This window comes from Megalobrama amblycephala, linkage group LG4 (genome assembly GCF_018812025.1).
Source record: "Megalobrama amblycephala isolate DHTTF-2021 linkage group LG4, ASM1881202v1, whole genome shotgun sequence".
Lineage (NCBI taxonomy): Eukaryota > Metazoa > Chordata > Actinopteri > Cypriniformes > Xenocyprididae > Megalobrama > Megalobrama amblycephala.
Window position 1 is genome coordinate 31,390,548 of NC_063047.1, and position 16,879 is coordinate 31,407,426.

At 35.2% G+C, this 16,879-nt stretch overlaps 1 protein-coding gene across 1 annotated transcript in view; it reads left to right on the forward strand.

The window, feature by feature from the left end:
* Positions 1-7,394, forward strand: part of ppil2 (peptidylprolyl isomerase (cyclophilin)-like 2) — a 39,822-nt gene extending 32,428 nt beyond the window's left edge. Inside the window, exons 16-20 of the mRNA XM_048188862.1 lie at positions 1,350-1,406; positions 2,731-2,803; positions 3,207-3,269; positions 3,355-3,497; positions 7,026-7,394. Of these exons, the coding sequence (XP_048044819.1) occupies positions 1,350-1,406; positions 2,731-2,803; positions 3,207-3,269; positions 3,355-3,497; positions 7,026-7,125 (436 nt within the window). The 3' untranslated portion in view covers positions 7,126-7,394. The remainder of the gene's footprint in view (positions 1-1,349; positions 1,407-2,730; positions 2,804-3,206; positions 3,270-3,354; positions 3,498-7,025) is intronic.
* The last annotated feature ends 9,485 nt before the right edge of the window (positions 7,395-16,879 follow it).

Consider the following 16,879-nt stretch of genomic DNA (forward strand, 5'->3'; position numbering starts at 1 on the left):
AGCCCAAAAAGCACATCATCCATCATAAAAGTAATCCATACAACTCCAGTGGGTTAATAAAGGCTTTCTGAAGTGTCAGAGGTCACTCTTCCGCCAGAACTAGACTTGTGTACGGAACCAGTTACTAATTTATAAAGTTTTAAATATGCATATTTTTCTTAAAAATTTTCTTAAAAAATTGCTTCACTTCAGAAGGCTTTTATTAACCCCCTGGAGCCGTATGGATTACTTTTATGATGGATAAATGCACTTTTTTTGGCTTTAAAATCTCAAGCCCCATTCACTACCATTATAAAGCTGGGAAGAGCCAGGATATTTTTTAATATATCTCCAGTTGTGTCCATCTGAAAAAATATAGTCATATACACCTAGGATGGCTGGAGGGTGAGTAAATCATGGGAAAGTGTTCATTTTTGGGTGAACTAACCCTTTAAGGCAAGACACCCCAGGTGAATAGGGTAAAAAAATTAAGTAATAGATATCACCATACTTCCCCAGCTGATTGATTACATTACAAATTGCAAACATTTTTTGTATCACAAGTTTTCTGAAATGTTCAAATGAGGCATTATCTAATTATATATGCACTAATTTGCATACATTTCTAGAAATGTTTCAGTTTGTTGATATATTAGAGTTAAAGGTTTTTACTGAGGGGATTTTGGATACCTCTTTTTATCATATATCAAAAAAAATACTGTCAACAGCCAGAAAAAAATAATTTTCACAATTTTTAGGAATAAAGTGTTGTATAAAATCAGGCAAATTATATATGAACAAACCCCTCTGTAAAAACCTTAAGAATATAGATAGGAATAAAACTGTAAAGTTTGGTATATACAAGTGCTACTGAAGCTGAAGCTCAGTGCAGGAGAAAAAACTCATTTTGAGATAAGTACTGTAATTGAAATCTACAGACGCAAATAGATAAAGTGCTATAAAAGATACATTTAAAAGTGTATTTTGGATGTTTTCTTTCCACTATAGTCTGATAAAACACGTTATGAAAAGCCAAAAATCTTCAAAATGTATCATAAGCTCTTTAACTTGATGTCTTCTTTTGGTTTTTATAAACCTGTTTTAGAGAAAGATTCAGTTTTGAAAATTGATAGAATGTTCTGCATTCTAAATCTAACCAACACCTATGATGTCGTTCTGGTATTTGATTTTCTTTCTTATGGTATTTGCATACTGAATTGTGATTGGTCTTTCTTGCATTGACCCTCCATAACCAGCAATGACAAATGGGAAGAATTAAATACAAATCTGATATCTCTGAAATCTCATGAATTTACCCTGTTATGAAAACTCTAGGTTCACATGAGAATATTTTTCCTGTTTCCTTTCAGCTTTATAACATTCCGCTCGTGCGCATACCTGGACAGGAAACACACTGTGTTTGGAAGGTAACTTTATTTATGGATTTTTTTATTTGTCTTCAGTAATAGATTTGACACTCAGACATGAGTGCATCAATGGCTTTCATAATACCTGCGTTTCTCACTCTTCCTGATTGGTAATGCTGGATCTCAACATCATACACAGCCATTTTGGGATACCATTTTGGTATAATTTTCATTTGGTCTGCTTTCTGTGTGTGTGTGAAGTCTTTCCTAGGGGAAAGCTCGTCTTCTGTTGAATCAGAACATTCCAACACACACACTTTCACTCTGAGGTAAAGTCTTGCCCATTTGGCATTGAGTTGAAATCCTTGGACTCTAGCTGTGGAATTCAGAGGCTTGTCAGCATAAGCCTGGGCTAAACTGCTGTGCACACTCACATGCAGCCCTCACCCCACAGCAGCAGAAAGTCTGTGTACTTACTGAGCACGTGCAGTGAGAATGCACACATACACCCCTCGACCCTCAGCCTATGGGGCACCTAGAAACCTGAGCCCCTTTTAAAGAGGAAATGTCCCACAGGAACAGCTGTGCAAAGAGAGAAAGTACACAGAACGTGTGCATATAGATCTAACACACAAACAAGACAAATGGGGCATCATTTACTGATCATTTGCATGTTATAGATTTGTTTGCTATCCTCCAAAGTGTAGAAAAGTGTGATCAAGTTTGATCCAGTCTCATTAGAGGTATTGTCACAGTTTGGTAGTGAATCATAACTTTTTTTTAGTACATCTACTTCTTAAAGAAACAGTTCATTCAAAAATGAGAATACTCTTATATTGTTTACTCATCCTCATGTTGTTCCAAACCTATGTAACTATTCTGTGAATTGCAAGAGGAGGAATATAATAAAAGTGCACATCCTCCAAAAAGGACAAAATGCAAGAAATGATCATAAATGCGGTCCATCCAACTTTTACACAATTTTCCAAATCTTTTGAAGCCATTTGATACCTTTGTGTGACTGAAGTCATTTTTCACTGAAAACCAGGTTAAAAGTGAGTTTTATTTTAGTATTATTTACTATGATTTATTAATATTTTGAATTTGCTTTTATATTTTCAGTTTTCATTTTAGTTAATTTCAGTTAGTTGTTTTCGCCCTTCTTGGAACATAACAGCTCAATATGGGAGTAAATTAGTAGCATAATTTTCATTTTGGGCTGCGCTGTTCCTTTAAGAAAATGTTCAAACTTGTTGGCTACAGTGAAAGAGTTTGATCCAGTCTCATTAGAGATGTTATCACCACTTGGCACTGAATAATACCTCATTTACTCTTTGCAGCAGGATTTTAATGGGATTTCTGTCCCTCTCTTGCTCTCTTTTAGAGTGGTTGGTGGTTTAGAGGCTCTCACAGCGATGGAGAATGTTGAAAGTGATCCAAAGACAGACAAACCCAAGGTGCTGAAGCCATTTATTCCCTTTCTGTAGCATCAGAAATGTATGATTCTGTTGCAGAAGTGCATGTCAGTATGTAAGGGTGTGTGTGCTTTGTTGACTCATGATACCTTCTGTTTGTTTATATTTTTTCACCTGCTGTCAAATCCCAGAATGCCAAAAGAGAAAATAGTCCAATTTAAAAAGACACATTTATTCTTTACACTTGTTTCCCTTTTTATTTTCAAGCATTTTTGTCTGCTTCATGCAAAATGAAAACTGTATTTTAGCTTGAGGCAGCAGAGTTTTTGACACTTCAGTACTTTTTTTTCCTTTTTTTCTTTTTCCTTTTAATTTCTTAAATGGTAACAGCATGCTAATATGTGTTTTCTCAGTCTGAATCTCTGTTTCTGTTTCACATTCTCAGTCTGAGATAAAGTTGCTGAGCGCTACAGTGTTTGTGGACCCGTATGAGGAAGCCGATGCACAGGTCAGCATTTGTGTGCATGTATGTAGTCAATGTTGTATTTGTTGTTTTCATGCTGTGCATTCGATGTGATGCTGTGTGTGTTTAGATTGCAGCCGAGCGAGAGAAGGAAGCACAGAAACAGGAGGAAGAGAGAGCGCAAACTTCTGCTTCAGTCAACAAGGCAAAAACAGAGGACAAGCCTAAAATCTTCAAACCAGGAGTGGGCAAATACATCAACATGGTTGCCACGTGAGTTCACACACATCTGTGATGATGCACAGTTGCTGAATATGAAAACCTTATAATATTTTTTTTGATCTTTTTATCTTGCAAGATATTGCAATGATTAATTTCAGTTGAAAATCCACACCATTTTTTCCTCACAACAGTGAGGAGGTTCTGGAATAGTTCTGGCAATGTAACTCATATTTATTACCTCAATAAGGATCATTATTGAGGTAATAAATATGAGTTACAATACCAGAACCTTTCCTGCGAGCACACAAGTGATTCATTTAGAATACATGAAGTCTGTTGAAATTTACTCTGCTAATCCTCATCTTTACAACAAGCAGCTATTTATTAAAAGCAATATTTCACTGTTTGATTTCTAAAAATAAAAGTTATTTGTTGTTATTTATCAAAAGGTTATATGATTACAAAAGTGTTTTCACGTCGCTGCTAACATCAAGCAAAAATATTTAACCCAAATTGGTATAAAGAATCTTGCAAGCTGCGGCAACATGAGGAACTTTGTGTTCTGTCTTTTGTTACAAATTTTGGCCAATATTTACCATGGGATGGATGGATGGATAGATGGATGAATGGATGGGTCGGTGGGTGGGTGACTGGATGGATGGATGGGTTGGTGGCTGGCTTGATGGATGGATGGGTTGGTGGCTGGCTTTATGGGTGGGTGGATGGATGGATGGATGGGTCGGTGGCTGGCTTTATGGGTGGATGGATGGATGGATGGATGGGTCGGTGGCTGGCTTTATGGGTGGATGGATGGATGGATGGATGGATGGATGGGTCGGTGGCTGGCTTTATGGGTGGATGGATGGATGGATGGATGGGTCGGTGGCTGGCTTTATGGGTGGATGGATGGATGGATGGATGGGTCGGTGGCTGGCTTTATGGGTGGATGGATGGATGGATGGATGGATGGATGGGTCGGTGGCTGGCTTTATGGGTGGATGGATGGATGGATGGATGGGTCGGTGGCTGGCTTTATGGATGGATGGGTTGGTGGCTGGCTTTATGGGTGGGTGGATGGATGGATGGATGGGTCGGTGGCTGGCTTTATGGATGGATGGGTCGGTGGCTGGCTTTATGGGTGGATGGACGGATGGGTCGGTGGCTGGCTTTATGGGTGGATGGGTCGGTGGCTGGCTTTATGGGTGGATGGATGGATGGGTCGGTGGCTGGCTTTATGGGTGGATGGATGGATGGTTGGATGGGTCGGTGGCTGGCTTTATGGATGGGTGGGTGGATGGATGGATGGATGGATGGATGGATGGATGGATGGGTCGGTGGCTGGCTTTATGGGTGGGTGGATGGATGGATGGATGGATGGATGGATGGATGGGTCGGTGGCTGGCTTTATGGATGGATGGGTGGGTGGATGGATGGATGGATGGATGGATGGATGGATGGATGGATGGATGGATGGATGGATGGATGGATGGATGGATGGATGGATGGATGGATGGATGGATGGGTCGGTGGCTGGCTTTATGGGTGGATGGATGGATGGATGGATGGATGGATGGATGGATGGGTCGGTGGCTGGCTTTATGGATGGATGGGTTGGTGGCTGGCTTTATGGGTGGGTGGATGGATGGATGGATGGATGGGTCGGTGGCTGGCTTGATGGATGGATGGATGGGTCGGTGGCTGGCTTTATGGGTGGGTAGATGGATGGATGGATGGATGGATGGGTCAGCTGGCTTTATGGATGGATGGGTCAGCTGGCTTTATGGATGGATGGGTCGGTGGCTGGCTTTATGGGTGGATGGATGGATGGATGGATGGATGGATGGGTTGGTGGCTGGCTTTATGGGTGGGTGGATGGATGGATGGATGGGTCGGTGGCTGGCTTGATGGATGGATGGATGGGTCGGTGGCTGGCTTGATGGATGGATGGATGGGTCGGTGGCTGGCTTTATGGATGGATGGGTTGGTGGCTGGCTTTATGGGTGGGTGGATGGATGGATGGATGGGTCGGTGGCTGGCTTGATGGATGGATGGATGGGTCGGTGGCTGGCTTTGTGGGTGGGTGGATGGATGGATGGATGGATGGATGGATGGATGGGTACAAAAATGGTATTTTTATGGGTGGGTGGATGGATGGATGGATGGGTCGGTGGCTGGCTTTATGGATGGATGGATGGATGGGTCGGTGGCTGGCTTTATGGATGGATGGGTTGGTGGCTGGCTTTATGGGTGGGTGGCTGGCTTGATGGATGGATGGATGGATGGGTCGGTGGCTGGCTTGAAGGATGGATGGATGGGTCGGTGGCTGGCTTGATGGATGGATGGATGGGTCGGTGGCTGGCTTGATGGATGGATGGATGGGTCGGTGGCTGGCTTTATGGATGGATGGGTTGGTGGCTGGCTTTATGGGTGGGTGGATGGATGGATGGATGGGTCTGTGGCTGGCTTGATGGATGGATGGATGGGTCGGTGGCTGGCTTTGTGGGTGGATGGATGGATGGATGGGTACAAAAATGGTATTTTTATGGGTGGGTGGATGGATGGATGGATGGGTCGGTGGCTGGCTTTATGGATGGATGGATGGATGGGTCGGTGGCTGGCTTTATGGATGGATGGGTTGGTGGCTGGCTTTATGGGTGGGTGGCTGGCTTGATGGATGGATGGATGGGTCGGTGGCTGGCTTGATGGATGGATGGATGGGTCGGTGGCTGGCTTTGTGGGTGGGTGGGTGGGTGGATGGATGGATGGATGGATGGATGGATGGGTACAAAAATGGTATTTTTGCCAGTATTTGCCATGGTAAATTGTTTTTATTGATAGATTGATCACTAATGGCAGAATCATTATTATACTAAAGCTTAAAGTGGTATCATGGCAAATTAGCGTGTTTGTGGGTGTCACTGGTGAGGGGTTTGTCCCACACCACAGCAGGGCTCAGGATATGAGAAAAGTTTACTGAGAACGGCAGGAGATCATTCTAATTATCCCTCACAACCCCACTGTTTCTCACATACACACACACACACACACACACGGACTGACTGTTAAAGAGACAAACACGTTCATACAGAGCCATGTGAACACCTGCTGATCACACCCGAGATCTGGATCTCTCACACACACGCACACACCTGCTACCTGATGGAAAAGGCTCTACCTCTCACACGATGCCTTGCGTTTTATGACAGATATGCTTATTTGTTTTGAATTATTGCTTATCACTTCTCACTTATACAAACAGGGTTCAGATAATTAAATAAGCTCAAAATAATTCAAAGAACTGGCAAATGAGATTCTTTAAGATGAAAGGAGAAAATGATAAAGGGAAGATATAATAAATGGATAAATAAAATACATGATTTTTTAAAAATGCAAATAACCATTTTTTCACCCTTCACGAAGCATTGATTTAAGGTCTGCATTCACATTGTGACAGATTCACAAAACATTGTGCTCTGAAACGTGCCAAACAAACTGCTGAGGTGGGGCTCGCATAATCACTACTGAATCAATTACACAAACCTAATTAACTTTAATGTCTTATTCACTCTTCTTCATCAGGAAACATTCCCACCCAGATAGTGACAAACCCTCCACCAGTGAAGCTCCTGCCAAGAAACCCAAAGGCAGAACAGGTTTTGGAGACTTCAGTTCCTGGTAGAACTACCGTACCGTCCCTCCTCACAAACAGCTGATTCTGGGTAAAATATGCGATAATGGACTGATCTTATTCTGTGCAGTGTTTGGAAATCTCTTGGTCTTTCCCCTTTATGTTTTCTCTTTTGAAAGTTTTTGTATTTTTTGGTAATTGATGTGGCAGGGGTTGTTTTGTTCAAGTCTTTCTTTCTATTGAGCCCTGTAAATAATCATTGTTATTTTTTGCATATTAAATGATTGCATCTAGGCATTAATAAATGCATTTTGCTAAAAGTTTGTCATTCAGTGGTTTTTTTTTTTTTTTGCTTTCTTTTTCTTTTTTTGGTATGGTCCAGTGTTATTTTAATTTTAATATAGTTGTATTAATATTTTGAATTGGCTTTTATTTTTATACTTTTAGTTTACATGTTAATTTTAGTTTAAATATATATATATTTATATATAGTTGTGCTCAAAAGTTTACATACCCCTTGCAGAATCTGCAAAATGTTAATTATTTTAACAAAATAAGAGGGATCATGCAAAATGTGTTATTTTTTATTTAGTACTGTTCTGAGTAAGATATTTTGCATAAGAAATGTTTACATATAGTCAAAAAATAGCTGAATTTATAAAAATGACCCGTTCAAAAATTTACATACCCTTGATGTCGTTACCTGGATGATCCACAACTGTTTTTATGTTTAGTGATGGTTGTTCATGAGTCCCTTGTTTGTTCTGAGCAGTTAAACTGAGCTCTGTTCTTCAGAAAAATCCTTCAGGTCCTGCAGATTCTTCAGTTTTCCAGTGTCGTTTTTATATTTGAACCCTTTCCAGCAGTTACTATATGATTTTGAGATCCATCTTTTCACACTGAGGACAACTGAGGGACTCAAACACAACTATTAAAAAAGGTTCAAACATTTACTGATGCTCCAGAAGAAAACATGATGCATTAAGAACCAGGGGTGAAAACTTTTGAACAAGATGATTTCCAAATTTGTCTTATTTTGTTTAAATATCTAATTTTTTCATTTAGTACTGCTCATCGGAAGCTACAGAAGATACTCGCATGTTTCCTGGAAGACAAATCATGTTAAATTTATCTTGATATTCAAATTCAAAAAGTTTTCACCCCCCGGCTCTTAATGCATCGTGTTTCCTTCTGGAGCATCAGTGAATGATTGAACCTTTTTTAATAGTTGAGTTTGAGTCCCTCAGTTGTCCTCAGTGTGAAAAGATGGATCTTGAAATCATTCAGTCACTGCTGGAAAGGGTTCAAATATGCAAATGACACTGGAAAACTGAAGAATTTGCAGGAGCTGGAGGATTTTTCTGAAGAACAGAGCTCAGTTTAACTGCTCAGGACAAACAAGAGACTCATGAACAACCATCACAAAACATAAAAACAGTCGTAGATCGTCCAGGTAACCACACACAGTATTGAGAATCAAGGGTATGTAAACTTTTGGATGGGGTCATTTTTTTCTCTTTTGGACTTTATGTAAACAACTGTTATGTGAAATACTTTATTCGGGACAGTACTAAATAAAAAATAACATCCAATTTTCATGATCTTCTTATTTTGTTAAAACGATTAACATTTTTGCAGATTCTGCAAGGGTTATGTAAACTTTTGAGCACAACTGTATTTTTATATATATATATATATATATATATATATATATATATATATATATATATATATATATATATATATATATATATATATAATATATTTGACTGACACCTCTTCTGTCCCTATGTTGAGAGAAATCTGGAGTAAGTGCAGAGTAAACATGATGGTTATTGTAGTTATAGTCTAAATGTGAGCATGTATTTACTCATCACACTTGCACAAAAACAAAATCAGTATTCCTCAAAATGAATAAAAACAGTGAAATGAAAACGTAAAATATTATGCAAACCTGCAATAATCAAATATGTTAAATAACACAAATGTACTTTATGTATTTAATCTCACTTTATTAACCAATGTCTTTTTTTAGGGAGCAACGCAATATTGTAACACGTCACTTTTAAAAGTAACTTTCCCCAACACTGATAATGAGAGCATTCCTTAAAACGTCTCATTCATTGAATAAGGGATCGTACCGAAGTATTAAAGAAAATGACGTTTTCTAACTGAACCAGTGAGTCAGTCTGTCCCTCTTCTACCTGTAGTGTTTGGTCATGAGTGCAGGTATTGTGGCATTGTGTTTGTAGCTAGCAGGAGTCCTCCAATGGGATGTTCCAGAATGTTGCATGGTTGGAAAATCTTTATAGTTCACACAATAGAGCAGTGGTTGTTGCGTCTGCAGTTTTTTTTTTTTTTTTTTTTATAAATGTCTTTTCCTGGAGGGGAGTTTCCTGTGTTTGCTTGCTTTGCCCTTGACTGTTCTTGCTGACTGTGTAGGTTTTGTTTATTATTATTTTGTTTTATTTTTTTTTTGCTACTGCTATGACCCAAGCGTGTTTCATACGGCCCTGGGGGCCAATTACAGAAGCTTATTTTTTCTGAAATTCATTGCACCTTTTACTTTCTTCTGTTGACGTGTAAGGATGAATCTCACAAAACCTGTCAGGTGAAGCTCTTCACCTCAAAATCAAAATAAATTATATTTAAATTTTTGTGACTGTTGTGATGAAAATTAATTATGTTCACATTAAAAATAACTTCGTTATAAGACTCACCAGTGAGAATTGGAAAAAAAAAAAAACACCTGCAATACATTGTGAATTTGTCATGAAAATGTTTAAAATGTATTTATTTATTTCAGCTGAAATATGACTCATATACACTACTGCTTAAAAATTTGGGGTTAGTAACATTTAAAGAAAGAAATTAATACATTTATTCAGCAAGGACACATTAATTTGTTTAAAATTGTCAGTAAAGACATTTTTTAAAAGTATTATAATTTATAAACGTTTAATATTTCGAATAAATACTATTCTTTTGAACTTTCTATCATTAAAGAATAAAAAAAAAAAAAATTTCAGTTTCCACAGAGATATTAAATAGCATGATGTTTTCAACCTTGACAATAATAAGAAATGTTTCTTGAGCTTAAATGTTTCTGAAAGATCATGTGACACTGTAGACTGGAGACATGGATGCTGAAAATTCAGCTTTGCATCACAGGAATAAACTTTTTTTTTAAATGTATTCAAACAGAAAACAGGTATTTTAAATAATATTTCACAATATACTGTTTTTACTGTATTTTTGATTAAATAAATGCAACTTTGATGAGAATTCTTTAAAAAAAACATAAAATGTAACAGACCCCCAATTGTTATGAGATTGAAGCACAAACTAGCTGGTTTGTGCCGTGTCTTTCAGGACACTGAAGTGCAGATGAGGTTTCTGTGTAAGTGATACAGGCAGGTGTGTGGGCAGGTGATGTGATCATGTCCTGGTAAACAACTTGTGGATCTTTCAGAGCAGGTGTGCTTTCCTCCGGCCATTACGTAAGCCGGCATCTGTCTTCTGGATGCCCAGCTCTTGTGTGTTTAGAAGTGATCAGGCACATGTTTTCTCTGTGTGATGTGCATCAGTCAGTCTCTCATGGCACAGATGGCGGGTTTACAGTGTTGCTGCAGTTAGGCAGGCTCTTCTATTTAGTGTCAGAGTGCAGGAGGAAAGCCGTTGCCAGTGCAACACAGAAATCTGTCAGTGTTTACCGAATAGTGCAACTTGCCAACAGATTCATGTTCAAATAATGCACTGTTCTGACATAAGCATTTCTCATTTTCCCATAAACTATTTGTGTAGGTTTGTACAAACTTAGTTCTTTAAAATATTTATTTAATAAGACTCTCCAAGGATCACAGCTGGAGAATTGCAGAGATTAGTTGAGTCTTGAGTCTCAGAAAGCCTAAAAAAAAAAAGATCAAACAGCACGTACATCCCCACAAGTTGTTCGGGAGGGTTTCAAGAAAAAGCCTCTGCTCTCATCCAGAAACAAACTCCAGCATATTCAGCTGTCAGACACGAGGACCGGCTTCTATGGTCAGATGAAACTAAAAAAGCTTTTTGGCAGCAAACCCACCAGATGGGTTTGGTGCACACATGGATAAAAAGTACCCCATGTCCACGGTTAAATATACTGCTGTATCTTTATTGTTGTGGGCCTTTTTTACTGCTGGAGGTCCTGGATCCTGGTATCATGGATTCTATCAAATACTAACAGATAAATCAAAACCTGACCGCTTCTGCTAGAAATCCAATAATGGGTTGGATCTTCCATCAGGACAATGATCCAAAACAAACATCAAAACCAACACAAAAATGTGTCTCTCAGCACAAAATGAAGCTTCTGCCATGGCCATCCCAGTCCCCTGACCTGAACCCTAATAGAAAATGAGTGAAGTGAACTGAAGAGAAGAAGCACCAACATGGAGCTGAAATCTGAAGGATCTGGAGAGATTCTGTATGAAGGATTGATCTCTGATCTCTTGTCAGGTGTTCTCCAAACTCATCAGGCATTATAGAAGAAGACTCAGAGTGGTTATCTTGGCAAAAGGAGGTTGCAAAAAGTATTGAATAAAAGGGTGCCAGTAATTGTGGCCAACATGTTTTGGAGAAAAACATTTATTTCATAATGCGTTTTTTCCCCCCTACTTTCAATTATTTTCCTTCAATGAAAGGTTAGATGATTTTTGCTAATTTTATGAATTAAAGATCAAAAGGATAAACAATGTAGATTTATTTTTAGTCATCTTTGAGCATATTTACCAAGGGTGCCAATAATTCTGACCACCACTGTATATATATGTATATATATATATATATATATATATATATATATATATATATATATATATATATATATATATATATATATATATATATATATATATATATATACACACATATGCATATCGACTGTGTGTGTGTGTGTGTGTGTTAATTTATGCAAAGATTATAACCAACTAAATATGTGATTTAATTTATATGCATTACTGCAGTCACATTGTGGTATATACTTTCTCAATTTACTATAAAACATGTTTGATCAAGTTGCAGCAATTTAAAATGTTGCTGTAAAATGCAGAAATAGAAGAATTGTATTAAATGTGTTTATTAGCAATTTGAGGATTCAGCATGTGTCATTTCTTTAATGGTGGCCCCAGTAATATGTTCATGGAGAGAAAATGAAAAGTCTTTTGGCCTAAAAAACATAGCTGATATTTTTAAAGTGTGCAATTTGTTGTATTTATGTTTTTCCGAATTGTGATAGATAGACAGATAGAACTTTTCATTCTTTTCATTCATCGTTGTCATAATTGTTGAAGCATTTTAATAACATAATTATACAGTGCATGCATGGTTGAAATTGGTTCTTAAACCAGTTTAAGATTTTAAAAGTATTTCGAAGTCATGATTTCATCTTTAAGGCAGCCTTAGTTCAGTGGAAATCATACTGACGAAACAGATTAATCTTAAAAGGGATAAAGGTTGCATTGTTTCAGAGTTATATAATTCTTCTGCATTTATAAGAGTATCAGATAGTTCTCATTTCTGTTATTGCGTGTACATTTCTAAAAGACCCTTTCAGTGAAGCAGTAACCATCTGTTCCTTACAGAGTATCCAGGAAAATGTCATGGTTTGTGCCATTTCTTTGATGTCTGAATGCCAGAGTCTCTTTGGATTATGTTTAAACTGTGATGATGGACGGCATGTGACTTGACTTTGGCATTAAGACAAATGATTTCACTTATTTAAGGCCTGAGCAGCTTCCTTAAAGTTTTCAATCATACAGTCTACATGAACTGGCATGTTACAGTAAATGCAGATTATGTTATGTGTTGTAGGTTGCTACTAAGACATCATAGGCTTCAGATGACTTGATGCACTACCAGTCTAGCAAGTTTGGAGTAATTAATTTTTTTTTTTTTTTTGATGTTTTTGAAAAGTCTTTTAAAAGACTTCTTTCAAGGCTGCATATATCAGTAAAAACAGTAATATTGTCAAATAACAGTACAATTTAAAATAACTGATTTGGTGTTCAAATATTATAAATTATTATTCGTGCTCAATTGTTCATTTTTGTTTCAAGATTCTTTGATGAACAAGAGTTCAATAAAAATCATTTATTTGAAATAGAAATCCATTGTAACATTATAAATGTCTTTACTCTCCTTTTTGATCAGATTAATGTGCCCTTGCTGAATTAAATTTGCTTACCCCAAACTTTTGAATAGTAGTCTATCATTGTTTCCACAAAATATTAAGCAGCAAAAACAGTTTACAACATTGATAATTGTAAGAAATGTTTCTTGTGCAGCAAATCAGCATGTTAGAATGATTTCTGAAGGATCATGTGACACTGAAGGCTGGAGTAATGATGCTGAAAATTCAGCTGTGATCGCATTTTAAAATATATTAAATTATAAATCGGTTATTTTAAATTGTAATAATATTTCACAATATTACTGTTGTATTTTTGATCAAATAAATGCAGCCTTAGTGAGCAGAAGAGACTTCTTTCAAAATCATTAAAGATATCATAATTATTATTACAAACAGTGTCAGTTGTTGCTCTTTTTGTCATTTTTGGAGCTCAACAGCACCCATTCCCATTCATTTTCATTGTTTGGAAAAGAGCAGCCAGAACAATCTCCTTTTAAAAGGCTGAATAAATGATGGCATAATTTTTATTTTTATCGATGAGCTGACTCTTTATGATCCTGAAGCGTGTTGTGTGGCTCGGATGTGTCAGCACACTGTTGTGATGATGTCATCACGGGCATCTGTGTGTTTATATTAGATCAGCGTGTTTGAATTTGTTCGACAGCGAGTTGAATCATTTCTGCAGATGCACTCTGTGGATCGATGATACAGCCGTTCAATGAAATATGATCAGCGGTTGTCACTAATGTGTGTGTTTCTGAGGGAGAAGACTGGCAGATCTGTTCAGGGAATCAGCTGATATGGGGCATTGGTTCAGTTGCTTTCTCTCTCTCTCTATCTGTGTGTGTATGTGTGTGTTTGTACCTCTCACAGGCAGTTTTGCTGACAGAATAGGTGACAAAGGCAGGAGCAGCTGCTGACAGTTGGGAACTTTCCAGCCCTTTCTGGTCCCCTGCCACCCCACCAGTGCCGACCATCAGCACTGCTCCAGATTACATGCGTTTGTGAGCGCACACAAGTGTGAAAGAGAGCTGCTGGGATATCTTGTATTTAAGCTCAGATTTCTTGTTTGACAAGTTGGTGGCATTACGACACCACTGAGAATGTGAGAGAATTTGTTTGTTTAATTAAATTAATTTTTTTATTTAATTTGAATTTAAATAGTATTTTCATTACATATATGATTTTATTTTTTTTTTATATTATTTGATTTTGTTTTTGTATTTTATTTTATTAACTTACTATTTTTATTTATTGTAGTTTTTACTTGTTTTCACTTTGTTTTATAAATTTGTATTTTATTTTAATATTTCATTTTATTTTAGTATTTTATTTAATTTCATTTACTTTAAATGGTATTTTATTGGAGGATATTATATTTATTACTTTTTATTTAATAAATATTTTATTTTTTTATTTTTGTGATTTTTATTGCATGATTTTATTATTTTATGATATACATATATGATTTTATTTTTTAAATATTATTTGATTTTGTTTTTGTATTTTATTTTATTAACTTACTATTTTATTTATTGTAGTTTTTACTTGTTATTTTCACTTTGTTTTATAAATTTGTATTTTATTTTATAAATATTTTATTTTAATATTTCGTTTTATTTTAGTATTTTATTTAATTTCATTTACTTTAAATGGTATTTTATTGGAGGATATTATATTTATTACTTTTATTTAATAAATATTTTATTTTTTTATTTTTGTGATTTTTTTATTGCATGATTTTATTATTTTATGATATACATATATGATTTTATTTTTTTAAATATTATTTGATTTTGTTTTTGTATTTTATTTTATTAACTTACTATTTTTATTTATTGTAGTTTTTACTTGTTATTTTCACTTTGTTTTATAAATTTGTATTTTATTTTATAAATATTTTATTTTAATATTTCGTTTTATTTTAGTATTTTATTTAATTTCATTTACTTTAAATGGTATTTTATTGGAGGATATTATATTTATTACTTTTTATTTAATAAATATTTTATTTTTTTATTTTTGTGATTTTTTTATTGCATGATTTTATTATTTTATGATATACATATATGATTTTATTTTTTAAATATTATTTGATTTTGTTTTTGTATTTTATTTTATTAACTTACTATTTTTAATTATTGTAGTTTTTACTTGTTACTTTCACTTTGTTTTATAAATTTGTATTTTATTTTATAAATATTTTATTTTAATATTTCATTTATTTTATTTTAGTATTTTATTTAATTTCATTTACTTTAAATGGTATTTTATTGGAGGATATTATATTTATTACTTTTTATTTAATAAATATTTTATTCTTTTATTTTTGTGATTTTTTATTGTATGATTTTATTATTTTATGATATATATTTTATTATTTTATTTTATTGTGATATTTTATTTTTGTTTTATTTCAATTAATTTACTTTAAAAGATTTAGATTTTTTTGTTTAATATTTATTTTAGAAATGTTTTATTTCAATATTTTTATTTTTTTAATTTTTTTATAATTAGATCTTTTATTTTAGTATTTTATTTTATTTCATTTCATTTACTTTAAATGGTATTTTATTGAAGAATATTATATTTATTACTTTTTATTTAATAAATATTTTATTTTTTTATTTTTGTGATTTTTATTGTATGATTTTATTATTTTATGATATATATTTTATTATTTTATTTTATTGTGATATTTTATTTTTGTTTTATTTCAATTAATTTACTTTAAAAGATTTAGATTTTTTTGTTTAATATTTATTTTAGAAATGTTTTATTTCAATATTTTTTTATTTTTTTTATAATTAGATCTTTTATTTTGGTATATATATTACTATATATGGTATATATTTGGTGTGTGTGTGTATGTGTGTGTGTATATATATATATATGCGCAAGTAAAGCACAACAAATAGAAAACCTGCTGTTTTGGGGCTTCATCGACTTACCAAATGTAAGACACATGGAGACACAGCTAGCGTGTTTCACAAGGTGACTATGATTCAGAGGTGGGAGGGGCCTGACGGACTGACTGTGCTCACGTACTCATTATATTAAATACAGAGAGGGAGCGTGTGTTGGATAGTTAGATGGATGAAGAGAGACGAGTGAGGCAGAATCAGTTTGTTGAGCCTCAGCTGGCATTGTGGTGTCAGCTGTAAAAAATGCCTGAGGCACAAAATGTGTATATATATTGTGTCTCTCACTGATATAAGTCTCAGTCATTTTAACAATCATAGCATCTCCAAACTGATCGTAATATGTGGTAGTAATACTTCATAGGCCATTTAAAAACAAATCCGACCTTAGTTTCTTATACAGTAGCTGCTGTAAGCATTTTCTTTCTGCATAAAATGTCTTACTTGACAGATGACTGAAATAGGTGTCCTGAGAAATCACACCTGTTCCTGTGACAGCTCTAGACTCTAGACTAGACAAAAAAATGTGCAAGTCAGTCTGAAAACTATGAAGCTTGAGTTTGGGGTGAGACTGTCTCTTTGCTGAACAATGGTAGATGGTGGGAGTGTTTGGGAACAGTCATTATTCTAAGTAGCACAAAATCGTTTATTGCAACCTTTAAAAAAATCCTCTCTTACTGTGTGTGATTCTTCAGTACATGTTTTTCATTTTTTAAAG